At 40.2% G+C, this 27,016-nt stretch overlaps 1 protein-coding gene across 3 annotated transcripts in view; it reads left to right on the top strand.

The window, feature by feature from the left end:
- The window catches only part of CHD8 (chromodomain helicase DNA binding protein 8), a 279,870-nt gene that overhangs the window by 48,716 nt on the left and 204,138 nt on the right, over window positions 1-27,016 (top strand). For all 3 annotated transcript variants that reach the window (XM_053702279.1, XM_053702277.1, XM_053702278.1), the window contains exons 16-24: window positions 2,967-3,222; window positions 3,416-3,626; window positions 3,915-4,110; window positions 4,331-4,498; window positions 4,771-4,953; window positions 5,208-5,318; window positions 7,209-7,602; window positions 7,723-7,879; window positions 8,122-8,211. In XM_053702279.1, coding sequence (XP_053558254.1) covers window positions 2,967-3,222; window positions 3,416-3,626; window positions 3,915-4,110; window positions 4,331-4,498; window positions 4,771-4,953; window positions 5,208-5,318; window positions 7,209-7,602; window positions 7,723-7,879; window positions 8,122-8,211 — 1,766 coding nt within the window. The remainder of the gene's footprint in view (window positions 1-2,966; window positions 3,223-3,415; window positions 3,627-3,914; window positions 4,111-4,330; window positions 4,499-4,770; window positions 4,954-5,207; window positions 5,319-7,208; window positions 7,603-7,722; window positions 7,880-8,121; window positions 8,212-27,016) is intronic.

The raw sequence follows: 27,016 nt of genomic DNA, 5'->3' as shown, positions 1-27,016 counted from the left end.
GGATTGAAGGAAATTATTTTCGACATCACGGGAGGCAAGGGTCATTTCCTTCCTCAAGACAAAAGAAATAAGCAAAAGGGACGACAGAGTAATTTTCGTTCCTTTCGAAATTTCAAGGGAAACTCTTTCTCTTCTTCCTCTAAACAGGAAGGATCCTATTCGCAATCCAAGTCAACTTGGAAACCCAACCACTCTTGGAACAAAGGTAAACAATCCAAGAAACCCTCTGCTGATTCCAAGTCAGCATGAAGGGTTTGCCCCTGATCCGGGACCGGATCTGGTATGGGGCAGACTTTCCTTCTTCATTCAGGCTTGGGTGCGGTATGTTCAAGATCCCTGGGCTATAGAGATAGTATCTCAGGGATACAAACTGGAGTTCAGAAATGATCCTCCCCGGGGAAGGCTTCTTCTTTCAAGATTATCTGCAGACCAGATAAAGAGAGGCGTTCTTACATTGTGTAAGAGACCTCTCCTTCATGGAAGTAATTTGTCCCGTTCCTGTACAGGAACACGGGCAGGGTTTTTATTCCAATCTATTTGTAGTTCCCAAAAAGGAGGGAACTTTTAGACCTATCCTGGACTTAAAGAGTCTGAACAAGTTTCTGAGAGTTCCATCTTTCAAGATGGAGACTATTCGTTCCATTCTTCCATTGATCCAGGAGGGTCAATTTATGACTGGACTTAAAGGATGCATATCTACATGTTCCTATTCACAGAGATCATCACAAGTTCCTAAGGTTCGCCTTTCTGGACAAACATTTCCAGTTCGTGGCTCTTCCTTTTGGGCTGGCAACGGCACCCAGAATTTTCACAAAGGTTCTGGGGTCTCTGCTGGCGGTTCTAAGACCGCAGGGTATTGCGGTGGCGCCTTATCTGGATGATATTCTAATCCAGGCACCATCTTGTCAACAAGCAATGGTGGTTGTCTCTGGATCATCTATCCCAGGGAATGTGCTTTCGCAGACCATCTTGGGTGATTGTGACAACAGATGCCAACCTTCTAGGGTGGGGAGCTGTCTGGGGTTCCCTAAACGCTCAGGGATGGTGGACTCAGGCGGAGTCTGTTCTTCCTATAAACATCCTGGAACTGAGAGCGATTTTCAAGGCTCTTCTGACCTGGCCTCAGTTGGCTTCAGTTCATCAGATTCCAGACGGATAACATAACGACAATGACTTACATCAATCATCAGGGAGGAACGAGGAGTTCCTTAGCGATGACCGAGGTAGCCAAGATAATCTGGTGGGCGGAGGCACATTCTTGCCATCTATCAGCGATACACATCCCAGGGGTGGACAGCTGGGAGGCGGATTTTCTGAGCAGACAGACTTTTCATCCGGGGGAGTGGGAACTCCATCCGGAAGTGTTCTCCAATCTGATTCTCAAGTGGGGTCGGTCGGAGTTAAATCTCATGGCATCTCATCAGAATGCCAAGCTCCCGAGATACGGGTCCAGGTCCAGGGACCCTCAGGCGGAAATGATAGATGCTTTGGCAGTTCCTTGGTCCTTCAGCCTAGCATATCTATTCACCCCGTTTGCTCTCCTTCCTCGGGTTATTGCTCGAATCAAACAGGAGAAGGCATCAGTGATCCTCATAGCTCCTGCGTGGCCTCACAGGATTTGGTATGCTGATCTGGTGGACATGTCATCTCTGCCACCTTGGAGACTTCCTTTTGAGGAAGGACCTTCTCATTCAAGGATGATTCCGTCACCCAAATCTGACTTCTCTGAAGCTGACTGCTTGGAGATTGAACGCTTAATTTTATACAAGCGGGGTTTTTCTGATTCGGTTATAGAAACCTTAATTCAAGCGCGTAAACCGTAACTAGAAAAATTTACCATAAGATTTGGTGTAAATATCTTTATTGGTGTGAATCCAAGGGTTACTCATGGAGTAGAGTTAGGATTCCCAGAATTTTATCTTTTCTCCAAGAAGGATTGGAAAAGGGTTTATCGGAGAGTTCCCTAAAGGGTCAGATCTCTGCCTTATCTATTTTGTTACACAAGCGTCTAGCAGATGTCCAAGATGTTCAGTCTTTTTGTCAGGACCAGGCCTGTGTTTAAACCAATTGCTCCTCCATGGAGTCTTAATTTTAGTTTTAAAAGTTCTTCAAGGGGCTCCATTTTATCCTATGCATTCCTTAGAACTTTCCAAGATAACCGCTTAATATATGTTTCTTGTTGCCATTTCTTCAGCTCGAAGAGTGTCTGAGCTTTCGGCATTACAATATAATTCTCCTTACCTTATTTTTCATTCGGATAAGGTAGTTTTACGTACTAAACTTGGTTTTCTTCCTAAGGTTGTTTCTGACAGGAACATTAATCAGGCTTCTGTAGAACAGATTTGCAAGGCTGCAACTTGGTCCTCTCTTCATACTTTTTCTAAATTTTACTAATTTGATACTTTTGCCTCGACTGAGGCTGTTTTTGGGAGAAAGGTTCTTCAAGCAGTGGTGCCTTCCATTTAGGTTCCTGTCTTGTCCCTCCCTTATCATCCGTGTACTATAGCTTTGGTATTGTATTCCACAAGTAAGGATGAAATCCGTGGACTCATCGTGTCTTTAAAAAGAAAAGAAAATTTATGCTTACCTGATAAATTTGTTTCTTTTTAGACACGATGAGTCCACGGCCCGCCCTGTTATTTTAAGACAGGTTGTTATTTTTTGTAAACTTCAGACACCTCTGCCCCATGGCTTTTCATTTCTCTTCCTAACTTCAGTCGAATGACTAGAGTGGGAGGGAGGGGAGGAGCTATATAACAGCTCTGCTGTGGTGCTCTTTGCCTCCTCCTGCTGACCAGGAGGTGTAATTCCACAAGTAAGGATGAAATCTGTGGACTCATCATGTCTAAAAAGAAACAAATTTATCAGATAAGCATACATTTTCTTTTTACTAGACTGTCCCTTTAATCTAGGACATGTGGATTTGCCTCTGATTACTCTCTGTTGCCTTGGCTTTTCTCCTTCAGGTGCAGAAATTGCAAGCAATTCTAAAGCCCATGATGCTCAGAAGATTGAAAGAAGATGTGGAGAAGAATTTGGCCCCAAAACAGGAGACTATTATTGAGGTGGAACTAACCAACATTCAGAAGAAGTATTACCGAGCCATTTTAGAGAAGAACTTCTCATTCCTGACAAAAGGAGCTAGCCAGTCCAACACCCCTAACTTGCTAAACACCATGATGGAATTACGCAAGTGCTGCAATCACCCCTACCTGATCACCGGTAACCATTTATTTGCAGTGGGTTTTGTTTTGTTTTTTGCTTTTCTTAGTGTGCACTGCTTTTACTTTTGGTTATCCAGCCATTAATGTTTGAGGTTATTCTGTATCTAGAAATGTTTGACCTTATTTATTTAAACCTCATATTTTGAGAGAATGACATATTTAAAGTTAACTTTTCCCCCCATGTGGCCCAGGAGCCGAAGAGAAAATCCTGTCAGATTTCCGAGAGGCAACCCCTGTGGTCCCTTTTGACTTCCACCTGCAGGCTATGGTTCGCTCCTCTGGTAAACTGGTGCTTATTGATAAACTGTTGCCTAAGCTGAAAGCTGGAGGCCACAAGGTTCTTATCTTCTCCCAGATGGTGCGATGTCTAGACATCTTAGAAGACTATCTCATTCAAAGGAGGTGAGACCAAATAACCAAAATGAGAAAAACTCCAAATTTAAAAATTTGGCTTAGATAATTTGTTTTCTATTAACAATAACTTTTTTTTATATATATATATAGTTTGATTGGCATATCTATATATAAATTCTTTTTGAAGTTTATTAAAAATGTTTGTAGTAATTATATTTTCTACATGTAGTATTTAGTACTTTTTTTTTTTTTTTAATTTTGTTAATTGGAAATCCTCTTCTGCATTTCTTGATGTTTGAAAAATAAGTGGGTGAATTTTTTTTTATGTTGTATCAGATACTTGTATGAGCGAATAGATGGCAGAGTTCGTGGTAATATGCGTCAAGCAGCAATTGATCGTTTTAGTCGACCAGACTCTGATCGTTTTGTGTTTCTTCTGTGTACACGAGCGGGTGGGCTTGGAATCAACCTAACAGCTGCTGACACCTGTATCATTTTTGACTCCGACTGGAATCCTCAGAATGATCTGCAGGTATCAGCTCTGCTTTCATGTTATTTTCAATTCTGTGATTTATCCTGAGTAAGTGTATCCTTATGTTTTCTTTATTTTTACACTGCTCTATTTCTACTTGCCCAGTTCCTATTTTCATACCCATCTATGCATTATATGGTTTTCTTTTTTTCTCTGCATGTTGCAACTTTATTTTTCCATCTTTTTTTATTTATTTTTTTCTTTCAAAAAACTTTCTCAGGCACAGGCTCGTTGTCATCGCATAGGACAAAGCAAAGCTGTGAAAATTTACCGCCTAATTACTCGTAACTCTTATGAAAGAGAAATGTTTGACAAAGCCAGTCTGAAACTTGGCCTTGACAAAGCTGTGCTCCAGTCTATGAGCGGCCGTGAAAATCATCTTAGTGGGGTAAGGGTAAATGATGTAGAGGTGGAGAGGCTTAAGCGGAAAGAAGTGTGAAAGATAATATTGAAACTTAAAACTGTGTGGTGATCTTGGCAATAATTATGGAGCTAGTAAACATAACGTGATAATTGCATGTCCTGACAGATACGAATCTATCAAAAACCTTTATACTAACTTCTTTATTTAAAAGTACATGCAGTGGAAAGCAGAACAGTGTGGTGCACAAGTTCTGATACATTTGGAGTCTGATATTATAAATATGTTCTATTTATCAGCCCATCCAGCAGTTCACAAAGAAGGAAATTGAAGATCTGTTGAGAAAAGGAGCCTATGCAGCAATCATGGATGAGGATGATGAGGGCTCTAAGTTCTGTGAAGAAGATATTGACCAGATCCTCCAGAGGCGCGCTACAACAATCACAATAGAGTCTGAGGGAAAGGGATCAACCTTCTCAAAGGTCTGACCCCATGTTGTGTGCCTTTCATAACATTACTGTCAATTTTACACTGACTACTAAAGGCTTTTCTATTTTATTTTTATATACAAGGATTTTAAATTCACCCTAGTTTTGTTATTTGCTTAAATATTGAAGTTGTTATTTATAAATGTGGTCTTGTGTGTTTTTATGTTTGTGGATGTCTGTTTTGTTTTTTTGGAAGGTGATGTAAGTTACTATATTCCCTAAAGTTCTTATCTTTTCTTCTAAATCAGGCAAGTTTTGTTGCTTCTGAGAATAGAACAGACATATCACTGGATGATCCCAACTTCTGGCAGAAGTGGGCCAAGAAAGCAGATTTGGACCTGGACCTTCTAAATAGTAAAGTGAGTACATAGTACAATTTCCCATTATACCACTAGAAAACCATTAGAGGTGGCATTGTAGCTTTTGCATCTCCGTGTCAGTGGATGTTTTTTTTTTTCTTTTTCCCTACCAAAAATAATAAATACATTTTAAATAAAAAAAAAATAAAAAAAATGAAGGCTTAAAGATTGGCTATATGAGTGTTTGTTTTTTTTTTGTGTTTTTTGTGTTTTTTTTTTATTCTTTTCAGAGGAGACTTGCTTGGTCTTTCAAGACTGGATCTCAGTTTCCTCTGTAAAAGGCCAAGGGCCAGATTACAAGTGAAAGCGATATTAGTGCTCCACTCAGTGATACCAACGCATGCTAATGTGCGTTGGTATTACAAGTTGTCAGCAATGCGAACATAAGCTCACGTTGGCATTGCTGGCAAACAATGAGCTCACAAGAGTGTGCTTCCATAGGCTCCTATGGAATCCTCGTTCTAATGCCGTGAGGCACGGCATGAGAACCTTGCGCAGTGAAGTGCAGCGCTGGCAATAAAGAGTAAATCTATATTAATATATAGTACATATATATTTATGTGTTAATATGTGTGTGTGTATGTATATATATATATATATATATATATATATATATATATATATATTTACTGGGAACACACAGTTCCCATAGACTTTTCAGTGCCGTTTTTTTTCTTCTTTCTTTTAACACCCCACACCCGTGAATATTAATGCTGCTATCTTTTTAATTTTTAATAAAATGACATTTGTTTTTATGGGGCATTTTGTGGACATTTCTAAAAATGAACCAGAGACCACACCAATATTGTATTAAATACCACCATAAAATTATTGAGAATCCTTAGAAACAGAATTACCTTACCTGTTAAAAACACTATACATTTTAGCTTTGAGCAGCTTGCGGCATTATTAGATCACATCAGATTCACTGCTGCATGGACAACTACCAATTTATTGCAGGTAGCAGTCTTCAACGCTTCTCCTTTCTGCACTGAGGGCAATAAGACAGCATGCCTACAGCAGCAGACAGTTAACCCCATAGTACTCTCTGCCGTCCTCAAAGGTCTCAACAACAGGACTGCAAATATGTAGAAAGATTCCTGTCACATCTATTTTATACAAGATATGCAAATTAAAAGAAAATTAGATCACTAATGCTATAACAAATAAATAAAAAACAAAACAAAAAAAATAGTGCATACAACAGTTTTTAAGTACCTGATAATTACCCTCTCCCTATCACTAAGATATGGGGCAGTCTCTTAGGAAAAAATAAACTAGGTGCCGGAGCCTTTCAGATAAAGAACGGGGCGGAGATGTAGCTGGCAGGGGATATGGAAAACATCGGGGCGGTGCTGCAGCATCACCATGTGTGGGCGGCATTATGGGAAATGTAGTTCCCAGAACAAGCAGCCTATAAAGCATCCAGCTGCACCGCTTGATTTGTCAAGCCCTGATTTAAGGCTGTGACACACTGCAAGCGGAGCGGTGCGCAGCGTGTAGATGCAGCTGTGCGCGCTCATTGTGTCCTGCCTTTTCATCTCTGAGCACTCTGCTGCGTCAGGTCTCGTAGCTGAGCGCTCAGAGATGAAATAATTGAACTTTAGAAGCGATGCGGTGCGAAGCAGCTGCATCGCCTCGCGCTGCATCGCTTGCAGTGTGTCACAGCCATTAGACTTCCCTGGTTGGTTGCTTATAGCTTTTAGTAGGTCATTTAATTATATGGAAACTTACTGTGGAGTCCTAGTTTGCAAGGGCTTAAAGGTTTTGGCTTTCCTATTGATAAGTGGAACAGATGGTTTGAATTTCTTCTTAATATTTTCATTTTACTGCCTTCTACTGTCTACTATTAAATCCACCTGTATATTGTGTTCTTGCCATCATTCACAGAATACACTAGTGATAGACACCCCTCGTATACGAAAGCAAACACGTCATTTCAGCAACAAAGATGATGATATGGTGGAGTTTTCTGACCTGGAGAGTGATGATGATGACCGACCTCGTTCCCGGCGGCTAGATAGAAAACATGGCTATGGGCGCACAGATTGCTTCCGTGTGGAAAAACATCTGCTGGTGTATGGCTGGGGACGCTGGAAAGAGATCATTTCTCATGGGCGTTTCAAGAGAGGGATGACTGAAAGGGATGTAGAGAGGATCTGTAGAGCTATCCTAGTGTATTGTCTGTTGCATTACCGAGGTGATGAGAATATAAAGAGCTTCATCTGGGACCTCATTACCCCAGCTGAAAATGGCAAAATAAAACAGCTACAGAACCACTCAGGTAATTAACTTTTGATCATTGTGTGGGCTGATGCAATTTTGGATTTACAATATGCTAAGTTATGGGGGGTCCTTAGAGACATGTTAATATTGACCTTATATTGATATTTTTTTATTAAAGGATTATCAATCCCTGTCCCCAGAGGACGCAAAGGGAAAAAAGTGAAATCTCAAAGTAGCTTTGATATACACAAGGCTGACTGGATCCGCAAGTATAACCCAGACACTCTGTTCCAGGATGATGGTTACAAGAAACATCTGAAACATCAGTGCAACAAGTAAGAAGTGGGATTAACAAACTTGAATATGGAGGGAAATTGGAAAAGGATTACCAATTGTTTATGCTCAAATTTTAATAGCTTGTTCTGCCATAATTAGCTAGTGTGTAGCACTACAAGTTACCATTTTATCTCTGCTTTCTGTTGGAGCACAAATATTTTCATATTGATAAACCACCTCTGGCGCGTTATATTCTGTGTCTAACTCGGATTCTTATTCTCAGTTTATGTTGTTCTTTTAGGGTATTACTGCGGGTCCGTATGCTTTACTATCTGAAGCAAGAGGTGATTGGAAACCAGGCTATGAAAGTACTTGGAGGAGTGGACGCCAGGTGAGTCTCTATTTGCATTTTTACTTTAGTGGTTGTGACTTCACCAAATGTGTCTTAATCTTATGAGAGATATTACTTTGGTGCCTTAAAATACAATTTTTAAATGGACATGAAACCCAAATCTCTTTTCTTTCATAATTCAGAACATACAATTTTTAACATCCTTCCAATTTACTTCTATTGTCAAATTTTGCTTCCTTATCTTGGTATCGGCTCAGTTTGATGGCACACCAAAGCACTAATGGGAGCTAGCTGAATACAGATGAGTCAATGATAAGAGTCATGTATGTACAGTCACGAATCAGCCCCTGTTGGTGAATTGCTGCTCCTGACTGATCCTTCCTAGGTATGCTTTTCATCAAAGGATACAACGAGAATAAAGAAAATGAGCTGATAGAAGTATATTGGGAAGTTGTTAAAAATTACATGCTGTATCTGAATCATGAAAGTTTTTTTTTTAATTTTGACTTTACGGTCTCTTTAACAGTAACACAGATTTCTTTGTTATGTCATTATATTAGATGAGGAGAGCGAATAATTATTTTTTTCTTCATGAAGTAAACCTTGCACAAAACACCTCCATAATATGAAAATTGTTTGGAGAATAATCCTATATTGACATCTAGAGGAGTTATTAGAAGAAGTAATATAAAGTATTAGGACAAACAAAATTTATTTAACTTTTATTTGGTGGATTTTGTTAAAGGGGCATAAAACCTCAAAAAAATTATTTCATGATTTAGATAAGACTTTAACATTTTAATCAACTTTCTAATTGACTTCTATTATCAAATTTTCTTCGTTTTCTTGTTATCCTTTGTTGAAAAGCAGAAATGTCAGATCAAGAGTGTGCACGTGTCTGCAGCACTATGGGGTCGATTTATCAAAGGCTTTCGTCAGCCTTCGACCCCCTACGACTGCAGGTTCTCACAAGAGAACTTGCAGTCTGTATTTAACAAGCAGCGTTTATCAGACCGCTGCTTCCCTAACCTCTCGTCCCCAAGGCAGAACATAGAGTGATCTGAGATGTCCTTGCAGAAAATGTAGCATGTCTGCAGAAAGAACAGGAACTGTTAACACTTTAACTTTTCAGTGCTGCTCCATATTAAGCTGTTCTTTTTAAACAGAGCTGTTCTCTGGCTGCATTGTATACGTTTTCCTTAACAGTGCATCCAGAGCAAAGTGCTGTTTGAAAAAAATAATCAAATATGCAGTAGTTCTGCAAAGCAGCAGTGCATTGATTGTTGTCTGGCTCTAAAAAATTTGCAAGCTCGTTCCCTAGCTTTTCAAAGTCTGCAAAGCTGTTTTTCTCTGAATGTAAGATGTTCGTATGAGCAATGCACCTTTTTATTACTACATTTCTATGTTAGACTAAGAGAAAAGGAAACAAATTAATTTGAGACATTTTACAATTCCTTTGTTTGTCTGCAACTAATTTGCAATGCAATTTTCCACTACTGCACTAAATTATACAACTTTAAATATTGCTTTATTCTCCAGTTAACCAACACATTGCAATTGATCTGGTGCTTTAGTGTAACTGACAAATTTACAATTTTATTTTATTTAAAAATGACCTGCAGAAAAATTTCCACTAAAAAAAATCTCGCAGAAAGTGAAAAAATTTCCGTCTCTGGGCCTCTCGCCACCTCTTGGGTGGTGTATTTCAATCTTCCCGGTCTCATCCGACCGGTAGGTTTAACAGCTCCTACCCATGCGTGATTGGCTGTGCATGGGCAAGGGGCGGTGTTGCAGAAGACCACAGAATTGCAGTTCTTATGCAATGCGGAATTCAGCCCGCTAGAGGTGAGCTGCGGCGGACAGGGACACGTTTTGTTCAGCAGCTTGATAAATCGACCCCTATATAAGCAGCAATTTTGCAACATTGTTATACAATAGCAGGAGCACTAGATGGCAGCACAATTTCCTGTCATGTAGTAAGTTGCTACTTACCTAGGTATCTCTTCAACAAAGACTAACATGAGAATTAAATAAATTTGATAATAGAAGGAAATTGGAAGCTTTTTAAAAATTGTATTCTCTATCTGAATCATGAAAGAAAATGTTTGGGTTTAATGTCCCTTTTAAGCATTTAATGATGCAATAGGAAAGGAATTAGAAACATTGTAGAATTAATGAATAATAACGTGTGATGTTGGCAATGCTGCTGCAATAGTAAAGTTGTACCTTGATTTATAATTTATGACAAAAAATATTTGAATGTGTTTTAAAGGGACAGTGTACAACATTTTTTCTTAAATACAGGTAGTGAGATGCCTCTATTGCTTACTCCTGGGAATTAGTTATTACCTACCACTAGGAGGGGGCAAAGATTCCCTCTCACTTCGATGGCAGCTTTCTTTGCCTCCACTGACATGCATATGATTCTTCAGTGATTCTTTCCCCTCAGAGTACAGTGTTTGTCAGAGGGCAGTGTATGGGGTATAGTTAGCGGCTCTCTTTTTCACCTCATGGGGAAGTTTGTCACAAACCTTTCATAGTGGTCGCAAGGACTTGTCTTTTACCTCCAATTATCGATCTACAATATACTCCTATTTCATAACCTCTGCAGATGTTTCAGTACTGGTTTAGCTGTCTACTTGTCTATATACTAGTAGATGAGTGTCTGTTGGTAACTATCATATTTTTTATTATATGAAACTCCTGTAACCTTGTTTGGCAGTTGTAATTCTATATTTGATATATGTATCCTTGGGACAGAATTTTTTTCTAACTAATATTCCCCTTTTATATATTTATTTTTTTGGCGCGCAGGATTTTAGTTGAAATTTTTACCGTGTCGGCCTTCGTGTCATCATGCATGGGGTTTTCACACACTCAGAGGCTTTTTTCTTTTTTCTTTTCCTGAGCTTCAACTTTCAGGTCTGTGTCCATCATGTTGGCGCTTGTATGCCTTTTTAGTACGCACACTTGTTTTGGTTCAGATTTGCATTTTCGACTGTTACTAGAGGTTAAGGGGCTTTTCTTCCTCGGGACAAGCAGTCCAAGGGTAAATCTAAAGCTTCCAATTGTTTTAGTTCCTTTCATTAGAACAACAAAACAGGAAATCGATTCCTCCTCTCAGAAGCATGGTTCCTCTGGCCCAGCCTGGAGGCCCAGTAATAATTGGAACAGACCTAAACGAGCCAAAAAATCCTCTACTTCCATGTCTGTATGAAGGTGCGTCCCCCAATCCAGAGGCTCTGGTAAGGGGGCACGTTATGCTTTTTTTTTTTTTTTTTTAGGAGGCTTGGTTTCAGTCTGTTCCAGATCCCTGCGTTCTAAATATAATTTATCAGGGTTGTCGGATAGATTGAAGCGTCTCAAATTATCTCATGGACAGAAGCCATTTTTTTTGTCTATTTTCTGCTGTTCATTTTTCTTGAGTGAACTGGGAAGCAGATTGTCTTAGTCATGAGTCTTAACATCCAGGGGAATAGTCTCTCTTCACCAGGATTTGTTCATTCACATTGTGGGTCTTTGGGGCCTCCCACAGATAGATCTGATGGCTTCTCTGTTAAATGACAGACTTCCCAGGTACTTTGCTAGGTCCAAGGAACCTGGGGCAGTGTTTGTGGATGCTCTAGTTTGCTTATCTGTTTCCTCCTCTCTTTCTTCCCATAGCGATTTTCAAGATAAGGCTAGAGAACTTGTCAGTAATCCTGATTGACCCCGCTTCACCTTGCATAATTTGGTTCATATGTCCAGTTGCCCTCCTTGGCCTCTTGCTCTACAAACAGACTTTCTGTTTCAAGGTCCGTTTTTTCCATCTGGAACTCCAATCTCTAAGTTTGATGTCTTGAAGATTGAACGGCTCTTAAGCATAGAGGCTTCTCTGACTCTGTGATTTGAGACTTTGGTCCAGGCTTGTAAGCTTCTTTCACCTCTTAGCCAATAGCCGTGTGGTAAATCCGGCTCCCATGGGCGCCAAGACTGATTCACAGCACGGCTATTGGCTAAGAGGTGAAATGTCACCTCTCAGCAAAAATTATTTTTAGCCGTGGGCTGCTGTAGCAGCTAAGAACGGCGATCGATTGAAACAAATAAAGGAACTTTCTACATGAAGCATCTTATACTTCATGAAAGTCTCCTTTATTTGTTTCAATAGTCAATCCTAACTTTTGTAAAACGCTAGGATTGACTTTCACTTTTATCCTGTGATCCAGCCAATTTCTCCTCCCTGGAATCTTAAGTTGGTGTTTAAGGGTTTTGCAGGCTCTTCCATTTGAGCCTATGATTTTAGTGGATATTAAGCTTGGAAAGTTTTGTTTCTTTGGCTATCTCTTCTGCTAGAAGAGTATCTGAATTATCTGCTCTTTCTTGCGATCCTTCTTTTTTTATTTTTTTAGGATAAGGCAGTTTCCTAGGACTAGGTTGCTTTTCTTTCCTGAAACAGCAAGCAAAAAGAAGGCGCCACAATGGTGCAAAATCAATGACACCTCGCTAAGGATAGAAAACAAATCGGTGTACTCACAAATTGTGAAGCACTCAGTGCTAGTGAAGCCGGATGAACCTTTAGGAGCTGCTCAAAAAGCCTAGCCACCGGTATCCTCAACCCGATTCTGTACGATCGAACTGGTTTGCTGATCTTTCCATGATGTAATTTGACCTCCTCTGTCGACCCCGTCCTCATGTAGGATATACCTAGCGAATTATCTGTTGGGTATGAACCCTATGCTATGGTCCGTAGCAAAGAAATGTTAATGCTGGCAATGTCCATATAAAAAAGACTTTTATTAAAATACTGCGCCTTGTTTTTTCTTGCGGATGCTGACTTAAAGGGACAGTCAACACCAGAATTTTTTTTGTTTTAAGAGATAGATAATCCCTTAATTACCCATTCCTTAGTTTTGCATAACCAACACAGTTCTAATAATACACGTTTTACCTCTGTGATTACCTTGTATCTAAGCCTCTGCAGACTGTCCCCTTATTTTAGTTCTTTTAACAACTTGCATTTTAGCCAATCAGTGCTCACTCTTCCGGTAAATTCACGTGCGTGAGCTCAGTGATATCTATATGAAACTCATGAACTAACGCCCTCTAGTGGTGAAAAACTGCCAAATGCAAAGGCGGCCTTCAAGGTCTAAGAAAATAGCATATGAACCTCCTAGGTTTAGCTTTCAACTAAGAATACCAAGAGAACAAAGCAAAATTAGTGATAAAAGTAAATTGGAAAGTTGTTTAAAATTACATACCCTATTTGAATCATGAAAGTTTTTTTGGACTTGACTGTCCCTTTAAGGAAAAGAATCACATGGAGAAGTTTTGTGATTAACAAACTCTCTCATCTGCAATAATTCACAGAACATTTTTTTTTATTAAATAATCACTTACGATCACTTTATGAATTATGTTGATTATTATCACTTAAACTGAACAACATTTGAAATGGTAGCAATCTAAGTAGATTTATTCTGGGGTGTGCATAATTACTTAATTTCTAATTATCTTTGCATTCGGTTGTCACATCCAGTAGTAATTATGATAGTCACTTTATTTGTTTTCTTTCCGAGTGTTGTATCTTTTGTCTGTATCAGACAGGAATTTGTTTTTAGGCATCAAAATAGTATATTGACCCTACTATAGTTTTCAGACAAACCTTTTAGTTTGTTTGTGTTCTTTTCTGGTTACAGGAAAGGGCAGTAATCTTCTGCCATTTCTTTGTCTTGGTTGAGATATTATTTTTTTTTGGAGGCAAGTTGGCCTCTACCTTAAAGGGACAGTTTACTCAAAATTCTTCTCACCTTTAATTTGTTCCCAATGATCCACTGCTGGAGTGTATTAAATTGTTTACAAGTAGCTCATTTACCCTTATATTGGCATTTGAAATAGTTGATTTAGCATGTGGTATCCCCACCTATTCTGAAATTTTGTGGCCGCAGGTCCAAGCTATAGATAAGCTTTGTAAACACAGCCAGCAGAAGAAATGACACATAGCAGAGATAAGGTAATAAAATATTAATTTTCCATTGTTCTCTCCAAGTACCGTTGATTGTTTTATGGACAGATATAAGATAAAGAAGCAGGTATATGAACACAATGTGATAAAGTAATGAGATCTGATTATACCTACAAGCTCAACCCATTTTATTAGGTTGTGGCTTCAGAACACAAAATCAGAGCTTTAATATACACAAATAAACCTTAAAAAGCTAATTTTCATACATTTTTTTTTACTCTACAATTGCTTTTTTTACCAACTGCAAACACATTAAGGGAAAAACTATTTTACATTATACTGTCCCTTTAATTAATTACTGCTCATTCTATTAAATAGTTTTGACATTTTCTGGCCTTTTTAAAGTGAAGGTCAATTTTCATGTAAAAGTGCCCGTTTTTAAAATAAAAACTATTAAAAACAGGGGCACTTTCATTCATGAAAATTGACATTTCATCTATTTAAAAAAAATATATACTTACCTTTTCTTCTTGAAGCCGCTCCAGTGATTCACCAGCCCGTCGCAAGCCTCTTCATGCATAAGCAATGGCAATTCCGGCATCCTCCAATAACGGCTTCCCCCCAGGGTAATCATTGCCTGATGCAATGCCGTGCTTGGAGGAAGCTGGTTTCGTCATTGCTGGGTAAGTAAACCAGGAAGAAGCAGGCGGGGCATCATTTCAGAACCGCGATCCGGCGTTTCAGAAGAACAAGGTAAGTATTTTTAAAATACGGTGCCATGTCAATTTTCATGAATGAAAGTGCCCTTGTTTTTAATAGTTTTTTTAAAAAACCGGGCACTTTCACATGAAAATTGACCTTCACTTTAAGAATAAGGCTTCAGTTGTCTATCTTTTTAAGGTAGCTATGTTTTATTAAATTCTACCATTTTGGTGTTGTTTTTTTTCTTTTTCTTTTTTTTTTCTTTTTCTTCTGAGGCGGCCTTTTGGTAGGGATGTCTTTCGGGTAGATGTCTCAGGATGATTATTTGCCTGTTTGGTTATTTTTCATTGCAGGGATTTTGCCCTTTTTTGGGTTTTATTGAAGTTGTGGATTTAGTTTGTCAGTGAAATAAGGTGTTTCTTAAATCCCACCATTTGTGTTTCATTACTCGTGGAAACCACTGCTTGGGTATTCGTTTCCAGGAGTAATGGATAGTGGACACTCACCTCCTTTGTGAAAGAAAGCCATGTGTTTTTCTGGTGGTGGTTTTGTTCTTACACACATCTTTTTTCCTGTTTGTTTGTTCTTGAATCTTTCCTCTTTGGCTTGGCTATATGTTAGACTGAGTTGCCAGTTAGTTGAGAGGGGTTTTATAGAGTTCCTGGGTTTTTGGAATGTTTGCCTCCTAGTGGTAGGAAAGAGTCCATGATCCATTACTCCTGGGAATTACTCTCGCCATTATGAAAGAAATAATTTATCAGGTAAGCATAAATTTTTATCTTTCCCAAGATATGGATAGTCCACAATGTCATCAATTACTAGTGGAATAATCACTCCTGGCCAGCAGGAGGAGGCAAAGAGCACCACAGCCAAGCTGTTAAGTGTCACTCCCCTACCCACAATCCCCAGTCATTCTCTTTGCCTCTGTCAATGGAGGAGGTGAAGTTCTGGTGTCTGAAGAAAATTGGATTTCTTTTGCTACAAGCATGATTTTCTGGGTCTAGCCGTACTCCACGTCAATCTCTTCAGTACGGTAGTGGTGGCTTTAAAGCAGTTAGGAACTTGTGAGGTGGACCTTGCTGCATTTTCCTAACATTTTACTGCCCTAGTATAGAAAGCCAGAGTAGGTTTACTCGGTTTCTTTTTTCTGCAAGTCTCTGTGAGGAGTAGAGCTGCAACAACTAATCGGCATAATAGTTAATAATCGATTATGAAAATAGTTGTCAACAAATCTCATAATCGATTAGTTGGTTTGCAATTAGTTGGTCTGTGCACAGCACCAACTGTTTTACTCCATTGAGCTCCTGCACATGGTATTGTGTTTTATGGTTATGCCCTTAGCCTAAAGGACGTCTACAGACATTTTACGTTTTTTAGGACACTATAAGTTTCTTTTTAAGTTTACAACTACTCCTGTCTTATGTGCAACCCAGAAATAAAATAGGAGTCATAATTTGGATTGTTGATATTAAATCAGGTGATTTGGGAATATGCTTTGTATAATACAGTGTCGAGCTTGTTATTTACACCTAACCCTAAATTGATGGCATTTGTAATTTTAAAATGATGTCACTATTACCTGTTTGCAAAATTTTTTGCGGATTGCTTGCTATTGCTGATGTATGTACTCTATAGATAAATGTGTCAGGCTGTGTCCTGTTACTGATATATAGTCTTTAGCCCTTTTGCCTTTTTTTCTGTTTTTTTATATTTTTAATTAATTGGAATATGTACCAAATTCAACCTCTGTAAGAATATATCTGTTATTGTAAGAGTGGACTAGATATTTTTTCCCTTAACCTTATAGCTGGTTGTTTGCCATTGCATATAGATATTCAAGATATTTTTATGTCAGAATGAAGTGCAGGCTTTCATTGTTAAGAGGCCCCTTGCATTGGTGAAGAGCTAACAAAGATAAATAGCCGACCTTGGTGAAATTGGCAAACCCTACTTATGCATCTCAGGCACCTCAACACCATCTGCGCGCCTCTTCTCTGCTGCAGGCAAAATAGCTTGCAAAAAAAGAGAGCCAGCCTCAGCCAGGAGCATGTGGATATGGTGACATTTTTGCATTTCAATGCAAAGTTTCTGAAAGAGTGAATAACAGAATGCTATAAACAGTGGTAGTTTATCTCTTACTAGTTCTACCTCTTTTCAAACAGTTTGTGGTTTCGTTTTGCTTAATTATAAAAATGTCTTCTGCTGTTTAAACATTGGACCAACAGTTATGTTAATGTAAAGTTGTAGTCTGAAGTTTATATTTATAACAATCAGTATGTGGATTTTTATTTTAAATATAGGAAAAAATTATTTTTTTTTCCCTCCGATTAATCGAAAAAATAATCAGCCGATTAATCGATTATGAAAATAATCATTAGTTGCAGCCCTAGTGAGGAGGATATGTCCTTTCATGCCTTGTAAGCTGTCCGCCTGTCAGACGGCTAGATTCAGGTAAGTGCTTTTGTCTTCTAGGTTTGGAGACTTGCACTAGGAAAGATTAAAATACTTGCAATATTTATTGGGACAGGTAAACAATCCTTTGGGAAAGGATTTTATTTGGCAGTGGCAGGCACTTATATATATGTGAAACATGTGGGGTTTATTCCTGGTGTGTGGGAATCATTCCCTGAGGCTGTGAATTTGGTTTGTAAGAAGCGTCCATTGTCCTGCAGTTTCCTTTTCCCCTTTTATTTCTCTGCACTGCAGTTATGTGAATCCCACTGTAGTATAGTGATATCTTATATGTTTGGGGTTTGGGGAGTGCGTGAACCGGAACTCACTGGGTGAGTTTTTTAATTGTTGAAGATTGTTTTGACACTGTGTGTGAGTTTCTAGCGCACAGTTTTGTTTTAACTGCGCACTTCTTTACTGCCATGTGGCTCCGCCTCCTCTGGCTGAGAACGGAGTGGCGCCATTTTTGGCCGTGTTATGAGATTGACCATGTGACCCGCCTCCTTCTCTGACTGAGAACTGAGCAGCGGTTTTGTCTGCGGTCTCAGTGTGTTTAGAGCCTTGGTATTTATCGGCTCGTTTTTCACTCTGGTTTAGCATTTGCGGTGCACACAATTTTTCCTGTCATTTTGGAATGACAGAGCAATGCTACTGCTATTTAGTTGGTTGTAATTGTGCTCACAATGGCAGTTGTGATTTAGCCCTTTGTGACAGGTGAGGCCTTAAACTGTGCAGACCAGAGTAATATCACAGAGATGATAGTGCATAGTTCTTTACTGTCCCAAGTAGACCTTAAAGGAACAGTTTACTCAAAAATGTTCTCCCCTTTAATTTGTTCCCAATGATCCACTTTACCTGCTGGAGTGTATTAAATTGTTTACAAGTAGATCCTTTACCCTTATATTGGCATTTGAAATAGTTGATTTAGCATGTGGTATCCCCACCTATTCTGAAAGTTTGTGGCCGCAGGTCCCAGCTATAGATAAGGTTTGTAAACACAGCCAGCAGAAGAAATTATACTCCCAGTAGGATATAGCAGAGATAAGGTAATAAAATGTTGATTTTCCATTGTTCTCTCCAAGTACTGGTGATTGTTTTATGGACAGATATAAGATTAAGAAACATGTTTACGTACACAATGTGAACAATGTGATACAGTAATGAGATCTGATTATACCTACAAGCTCAACCCATTTTATTAGGTTGTGGCTTCAAAACACAAAACCGGAGCTTTAATATTCACAAATAAACCTTAAAAAGCTAATTTTCATACATTTTTTTTACTCTGCAGTTGGTAAAAAAAAGCAATTGTAAACACATTAAGGGAAAACTATTTTACAGTATACTGTCCCTTTAATAAATTGAGTTAAGGGGATTGGGGCATATTTATCTTGCTCTTGGAACAGGGGTCTGTTCCTCTGAATCATTGCTTCTCATGTCCTACGGCATTTTTAGGTACATTTAAAGTATTTTATATTTTGTGCCTTGTTTTCGGTTTGCTTATGGAGCTAGAGTTCTGCTCCTATGGACAAATGTTATACCTGGCGTCATAAATTGTATTTCTATGCAATTTTGTTCCTTCTGTTTAAAAAGCACTTTAAAATTTTAAAGACGGTAAAAAGATTTGTGTCTGAGCCTCATGTTTCTCCGGATGATGCTGTTTAGGCATTGCCACAGCTTTCTCCTCAAACGTCCCAAGCCTTAATGGCTACACATATAGTGCCCTGCATTTCCTCTCTAGTCTCCTGGAGGAGTTTATTTGCTTGCAGAAATTGTTGCACAGGTATCTTCTGCGGTATCTGCGGCATTATCTGCTTTCCCTAAGTAAACTTCAGATTTAATCCTGAATTCATTTGTGTATTGTTAAAGGAGCTATTGGCTTCTTTGGACGACTCCGATACTTCTGTCGCTCTCAACTGTAGATATCTTGTCGACTTTATAATTTCTTTGATATTCCTTCCTATCTGGAGGTGTTTCCTGTTCCTGACTGTGCAAATGAGATTTTTTCACAGGACTGGGAGAAGCCAGCGGTACCCCGTCTTTTAATAGGATGTTTCCTGTCTCTTTCTCCATTAAAGTTTCATGGTGCACAGTGCCTTAAGTAGAAGGGGACATTTCTACTATGGCTCAGAGAACTCCAATCCCTTTAGCTGCTCTTTTACGGATCCATGGATAAGAAGCTGGAGGCCTATTTGATCATCTAGGTTTTCAATGAAAACCTGCTTTTTGTATTGCCCTGTGTCAAGTGCTGCATCTTTTTGATGCAACGCCTTGTCTAAATAGGCTGCTGTGCTAACCCGCGGGGCGTTGTTGCTAAAATCTTGGTCAGCTGATGTTTCCTCCAGTCCAGGCTTCTGGCCCTTCCTTACAAGGGTAAGACCTTGTTTGGACCTGGTCAGACAGAATAGTCCTAAAAGACGTCAGTAATTTTTTCGTTCCTTTTGTAACTTCAAAGGAAAGTCGTCTTCTTCCCCTTCCAAACAGGAACAGCCCAAGTCTTCTTGGAAAACCAATCAATCTTGGAACAAGGGGAAGCAATTCAAGTAACCGCTGCTGAATTTAAATCGGCATGAAGGGTTTGCCCCGATCCGGGATCGGATCAAATGGGGGGCAGTATTTCTCTTTTTATCAAACATACAAGATGTTTCAGATCCCTGGGCTGTGGACATAGCATCGCAAGGTTACCGGGACCTTTCTTCCCTGGGAGTGATAGTTCCAGTCCCTGTAAAGGGAACAGGGTCTACGATTCTACTCAAATCTGGTTGTGGTTCCCCCAAAAAAGAGGGAACTTTTCGCCCTATTCTAGACCTAAAGTGTCTCTACAAGTTTCTCATGTGTACCACAATGGCTTAGTGGTAAGCTTTGCTGTTTTCAAAAGTTGAAGGCCGAGAGTTCAAGTCAAGCTGTGGCTATGAGTTCCTCTCAGCGAGTGCCCTTTCACCAATGGGTTACAAATAGCCTTGCCTAAATCAGGATTTGCATACCGAATCTTGCCTCAGCTCCCAGAATTTCTCTAAGGTTCTGGGGGCTTTCTCTGCAATGATTAGGTCTCGGGGAATTGCAGTGGCGTCATATTGGTCTGGCGCCATCTTTTCAACAAGCAAACTCCCATTTCGAGATTTTGTCGTCTTTTCTACATTCCCACGGATGGGAAGTGTATCTTGAAAAGAGCTCCCCTGTTCCAGCTACAAGGGCAGTTTTCTTAGGAACCATAATAGATTCCCTATCTATGAAAATATTTCTGACAGAGGTCAGAAAATCCAAAATTCTTTCCTCATTGTCTCTCTCTGCAGTCTCTCTGCAGTCTACTGTTTGGCCATCAGTGGCTCAATGTTTGGAGGGAATTGGTCTGATGGTCGCTTCTATGCACATCATTCCCTTTGTTCGATTCCATTTGAGAGCTCTGCAGTTTTGCATGCTGAGACAATGGAACGGAGACCATTCGGATCTGTCTCAGAAGATAGATCTAGATCAGTCGACAAGAGACTTCCGTGGTGGTTTTTTCTCGTGGTGGTCCAGTCGGACAATATCACTTCAGTGGTTAACATCAACCACCAGGGAGGAACCCGGAGTTCCTTAGCCATGAGCCAGGTGGCTTGGATTTTTAGTGGGTGGAAGCTCACAATTGTTGTCTATCTGCCATCCACATTCCAGGAGTGGACGACTGGGAAGCGGATTTCCTGAGCAGACACGCATTTCATCCTGGGGAGTGGGCTCTCCATCCGGTGGTGTTCTCCAGGTTAACCCTCAGATGGGGTGTGCTGGAGTTGGATCTGATGGCATCTAGGCAGAACGCTGAAGCTTCCAAGGTACGGTTTTAAGGTCAAGAGATCCTCAGGTCGCCCTGATAGATGCTCTGGCGGTTCCTTGGGATTTCGGTCTAGCATACCTGTTTCCTCCGTTTGCTCTCCTTTCATGAGTCATTGCTCTTATCAAATAGGAGAGAGCATTGGTAAGTCTAATAGCTCCTATATTGCCTTGCAGGATCTATCTTGTGAAGATGTCATCTCTGCCATCTTGGAGGTTACCTCTGAGGAAGGACCTTCTAACTCAGGGTCCATTAATCCATCCAAATCTCGTTTATCTGAAGCTGACTGCTTGGAGATTGAACGCTTAGAAAAACCATGCTTAGACAGAACTGAGTCGGTCATTGAGACCATGATTCAGGCACTCAAGCCTGTGTTTAAACCTGTTGCTTCACCTTGGAGCCTTAACCTTGTTCTTAAAGTTTTGCAGCAGGCTCTGTTTAAACCAATGCGTTCCATAGATATTCAAGCTGTTATCTTGGAAGGTTTTGTTTCTTATTGCTTTCTCTTCTGCTCGAAGAGTCTCAGAGCTCTCGGCTTTGCAGTGTGATTCGCCCTACCTTTATCTTTCTTGCGGATAAGGCGGCCCTGCCTACTAAGTTGGGATTTCTCCCTAAAGTGGTTTCGGATAGAACTATTAATCAGGAAATTGTTGTTCCTTCTCTGTCCTAATCCCTTTTCTCATAAGGAACGTTTGTTGCACATCTTGGATTTTGTGCGTGCTCTAACATTCTATCTACAGGTTACTAAGAATTTTCGCCAGTCCTCTGCCTTTTGCCTTTGTTTCTCTGGATATAGTAACGGTCAGAAAGTTACTGCTATTTCTCTTTTTCTCTGGTTGAGAAGTATAATTTGTTTTGCTTATGAGACTGCTGGTCAGCAGCCTCCTGAGTGAATTACGGCTCATTCCACGAGGGCTGTCTCCTCTTCTTGGGCTTTCAAAAATGAAGCTTCTGTGGAACAGATCTGCAAGGCTGCAACTTGGTCCTCTCTGCATTCTTTTTCCAAATGTAATACTTCTGCCTCGGGTGTGTCCTCTAGCTTGGGTATTGGTTCCCACTAGTAATTGTTGACGTTGTAGACTCTCCATATCTTAGGAAAGAAAACAAAATTTATGCTTACCTAATACATTTCTTTCTTTCCGGATATAGAGAGTCCATGACCCCACTCCCTTTTTTTTTTTTTTTTTTTTTTTTTTTAAAGGGACACTGAACCCAAATTTTTTCTTATGTGATGCAGATAGATCATGCAATTTTAAGCAACTGTCTAATTTACTCCTATTATCAAATTGTATTTGTTCTCTTGGTATCTTTATTTGAAAAGCAAGAATGTAAGTTTAGATGCCGGCCCATTTTTAGTGAACAACCTGGGTTGTTCTTGCTGATTGGTGGATAAATTCCCCCCCAATAAATAAGTGCTGTCCAGGGTCTGAACCGAAAATTGGCTCCTTAGCTTAGATGCCTTCTTTTTCAAATAAAGATAGCAAGAGAACGAAGAAAATTTGATAATAGAGCATGCAATTCTAAGCAACTTTCTAATTTATTCCTATCTGAATCACGAAAGAAAAAAATTTGGGTTCAGTGTCCCTTAAGACAGGTTTTTTTTTTTTTTTTTTAAACTAAACCTCTACACCTTTGTGTTATTCCTTTTTCCATTTCCCTTTGATCGAATGACTGGGGATTGGGATAGGGGAGTGACACTCTACAGCTTTGATATTCCCACTAGTAATTGATGACATTGTGGACTCTCCATATCCGAAAATAAATAAATTTATCAGGTAAGCCAATCCGCATCAGCAGTGCTGAGGTAATGCTTTGCCTTTGCTGTGATCTCATGAGATTTCACTGAAATCTCAAGCGATTTCATAGAACTTACAGTCTACACCAGAATTTGTATTGTTCAAGAAGATAGATAATCCCTTTATTAACCATTCCCCAGTTTTGCATAAACAACACAGTTATATTAATATACTTTTTACCTATGTGATTACCTGGTTTCTAAGCCTCTGCAGACTGTCCCCTTATCTCCGTTCTTTTGACAGACATGTATTTTAGCCAATCAGTGCTGACTATTAAATAACTCCACGGGAGTGAGCACAATGATATCTATATGACACACATGAACTAGCAGTGTTTCTGTCAAAATGCACTGAGATAAGAGGCAGTTAGAAATTAGCATATGAGCCTACCTAGGTTTAGCTTTCCACAAAGATTACCAAGAGAGCAAAGCAAATTTGATGCTAAAAGTAAATTGGAAAGTTGTCCTATTGGTATCATGAGTTTTTTAAATTTTTACTAGGCTTTCCCTTTAAAGTAACACGCAAGTCAAAATATAACTTTCATGAGTCAGAGCAGGCAATTTTCTTTTTTTTTTTTTATTAAAAGTTTTTATTCAAGTTAGAACAGCTGACAATCAATCAATAATTCACATTATTAACGTTAGAACAGTTACAGGTACCAGAAAGACATGGCAGGATAATGAACCCTCTCCCGTGGGGGAGGTAAGTAGCTAGTTCTGGATTCTGTAGTTTGTATAAGATAGTGGCCCGAGAGGCGGGCGAGTAGAAAGGGGGAAGATAAGGAAAAAGAGAAAGGTATAAAGAAAGGGGATGGGGGTCAGCTCTTCGGGCACTCCACCGCGGCATGATGATTCTATGCGTGGGGGATCCAGCGTTGTGGAATGTGAAAAAGTCTGTGCGTTAGGAGTTGGTTAGTTTCGTGTAGAGTCTTGGGAGCAGGCAGAGTCTAGGTCATGGTATGTGGTGCGGTTGGATGTTGTCGTGTAATGATCAAGTCTTCCGACCTGGTGTAGTGTGAGTCGGAGAGTGGTGGACGGAGTGGAAAATGTGGCGGGTCAGGGCGTATATGTCAAGTTCGCCCTAATCTCTCGACATTACAGAGGATAGGTCTCCCATAGGAAGCGCACCTCTGCCAGAAAGTTCAGCTTATTTTGTTTGGCATAGCCAAATTCCTCCAGGGTAAGCAGGTCTGCTATTTTATTTGACCAGTCTGTGATGGTTGGGATATATATGGATTTCCAGTGGAGGGCTATCAGGGCCTTGGCTCCTGTTAGACCTACCTGAAGAAGGGTCTGTCTGAGTTTGCAATGTAGATTTGGGATGTCGTTAAGTAATACCGTACGGGGTGATAATGTAAAGTTTTGTGACAGTATGGTTTGGAAGTGTCTCTCTATCCCGTGCCACAATGGGAGTAGTTTGGCACAGGCACACCACATGTGTAGGTAGCTACCTTTTTCTGTACATCCTCTCCAGCATCGGTCTGATGCGGTAGGATAAATTGAGTGTAGCCTTGCAGGTGTGAGGTACCACCTCATCAATACTTTAAAGTTGAGTTCTAGTGATTGAGGGGAAGTTGAGGCTCTTTTGTTATTTATGAAATTTTTTTCCAGTTTTCGACTGAGATATCGGATTCTAGGTCTAGGTGCCACTTTTGTGTATATGGAGGAAGTTGGTGTGAGTGATCTGTCTGTATAATTTTCCTGGCTAATGAGAGAGAGAGTGTCTCACGGGGCTGTCAGAGGTGCAGTGCTTTTCGAACGGCGTAAGGTCTCTGAGGAGGTCTTGTTTATGGGGGGACGTGGTTATAAAGTGGTCTAGTTGTGAGTATTTAAGCCAATTTATGTACCTGCCCCCTGCTATTGACACCAGGTTGTCACGTTGTTTAAGTTTTCCTTGTGTAATGAAGTCTTTAAGAGGGGTGGTGTAACCCCATTCTCCTGTCCTTTGCTGCCCCTTATCTAAGCCCCCCGTCAACTCAGCATTGATGGGGATAGGAAAAAGTGGTGATCGGGTACCTGATATGTGTTTCCTACGTTGTAGTATCAAGTCCCAGGACTCGAAAATCCCACGGAAAGGTGTTATGGTGGTACATTGGCCTAATGTCTTTGGGGACCCAGCAGAGGGCGCCCACATCGGGCACTGTAAGAATGTGGGAGTCAATAGACACCCAGGCCTTGGAGTCTTTAGATCTATGCCAATCCAGTATTCTTTGCAGCGTAATTGCATCTAAATAGTCAGCTATACACGGCAAGCCAAGGCCTCCGTTTGCATAAGATCTATACATAGTATCCCTTTGGACTCTGGGTTTGATTCTACCCCTTATAAATGAGTTAATGTGTTTTTGTAGACGGGAGGTGTACCATTTAGGAACGGGTATTGGAAGAGCTTGAAATAGATACAGGATCCTGGGCAAGATTGTCATTTTGATGCTTTGTGTGTGTACCCACCATGTGAGGGGCTTAGCCGACCAGGCCTGAAGGTCTTGCTGGATTCGTCGGGAGAGGGCCAGGTAGTTTTCGTCGAAGAGTTGGGGAATGTTGGGGGACAGCTGGATGCCTAAGTATTTGAGTGATTTGTGTTGTAGTGTCAAAGGGCAAATTTCTGCCACCGCCCCTAAATCCTCTTGTGTGAGGGAAATATTTAGAATTTCTGATTTTTTTTTTTTTTTTTTTTAAAATAAGGTTTTTATTGAGATTATTCAAAAATACAACTTTATGCATACATTCAGAAGTTGGGACATCTAATACTTGATATGGTACAATTATGTCAAACAGTAGAATACAAAGACAAGTAAATAACAACCTATTACTCACACCCAACTACTGAACTCCAGCAATGAACCTCCTTTTGTATTTCTATGTGTGAGTGTCCCCAAAACTGCAACAGGTCACTCATGGACCTATGATAATAGAAGTAGCTCAATAAGGGGGCTCTAATGACAAATACGGCCACTTTTGGACCTTAAGTAGTTAATTAAACATAACAAGAAACAAATGTTCTATGTTTTGCTCTGCCAATTAACAAATAGGGAAGTCACATTATGGGAGTGCACAACTACTACACAGGACACCGGGAAAGATATAGGCTAAGATCAGCCATTGCCCTAAGCTGTGGGGTCTTGATAGGTGTACTCTGACCCTTGAGTGGTGTTATATAGAATTAGGAGTGAGTTGCCAGCATTACCTTCGCTAGTATAGCTATCTACTACAGAACTAACCCTCCCAAACCACATTTGAACTCTCCGTCTCCCTCAAAGAGCATTAAAGGCACTTTAGAACCCCACAATCTCTAGAAGACTATAGTGCTAAACTGTTTATAGCATGCAGGTAGAGAGCATAGGAAAACACACATACGGGAGTAAATCATAGAAAATCAGGCTATGTACAATTAAACTAAGCAACATTAAAACGTTGATCTTGGCAGGTTAATTTAAAGTCCTGTGTAATAAAATGTTCCTGCGGTTGTAAAGCTCTGTACGTGCTCTCAGAGTAGGTAAGGGAGATTGAGAAGGAAAAAAGGGTGCACGACAGAGCAGTGTGTTCCACTTGTTTAGCCAATTCCGGATCGCAATTGGCAGTGACAGAGAGTCTCTGTGTATAGCGTTGTAAGGAGGAGAGCTTTCCACAAGACAGGTACTCCAGAGAGTTGAAGTGCATCTTGTAAGTGTTTGCCATCCACTATGGAAAAGGTAGCTACCCAACTCAGCCCCATATCCTTGTACCTGAGCAGTCGCCATGTTGTTTTCCGGTCGCTCCGCTGTGATCCAAAATCATTACCCCAGGTGCTATCCCTCCTTAGCCGCTGTATCATCTTGTGGGCTGTGGGAAGTGAGGGAGCAGTGCACAGTGACTTGGCCTGAAGGCCCGACAACTCCGCTGTGTCATCTGATGTGCTGGTCCGTGCATCGGGTTCCCCACGGCCCTGTGGCGCAATTGAGCTCTGATCGTGAGGGCACCTGCTCTTGTTAAGATCCAGCTCCAAACTATCTGCCATGTCGGGGCACACATTGTCTAGAGTGGTAAATTGCTTCATATTCCCCTTAGGTGAAGTGTCCCTAAAAGCAGTCGCTGGGAAAAGCAATGATATTAGGTCCCTTTCAAGCTGTTTGTAGGACAGCCTGATCGCAGTTGTTATTGCGTGTTCCAA

This window comes from Bombina bombina, chromosome 2, assembly GCF_027579735.1.
Source record: "Bombina bombina isolate aBomBom1 chromosome 2, aBomBom1.pri, whole genome shotgun sequence".
Classification (NCBI taxonomy): Eukaryota; Metazoa; Chordata; class Amphibia; order Anura; family Bombinatoridae; genus Bombina; species Bombina bombina.
The sequence above is the reverse complement of the archived record's forward strand: the minus strand, read 5'-3'. Positions and strand labels throughout refer to the sequence as shown.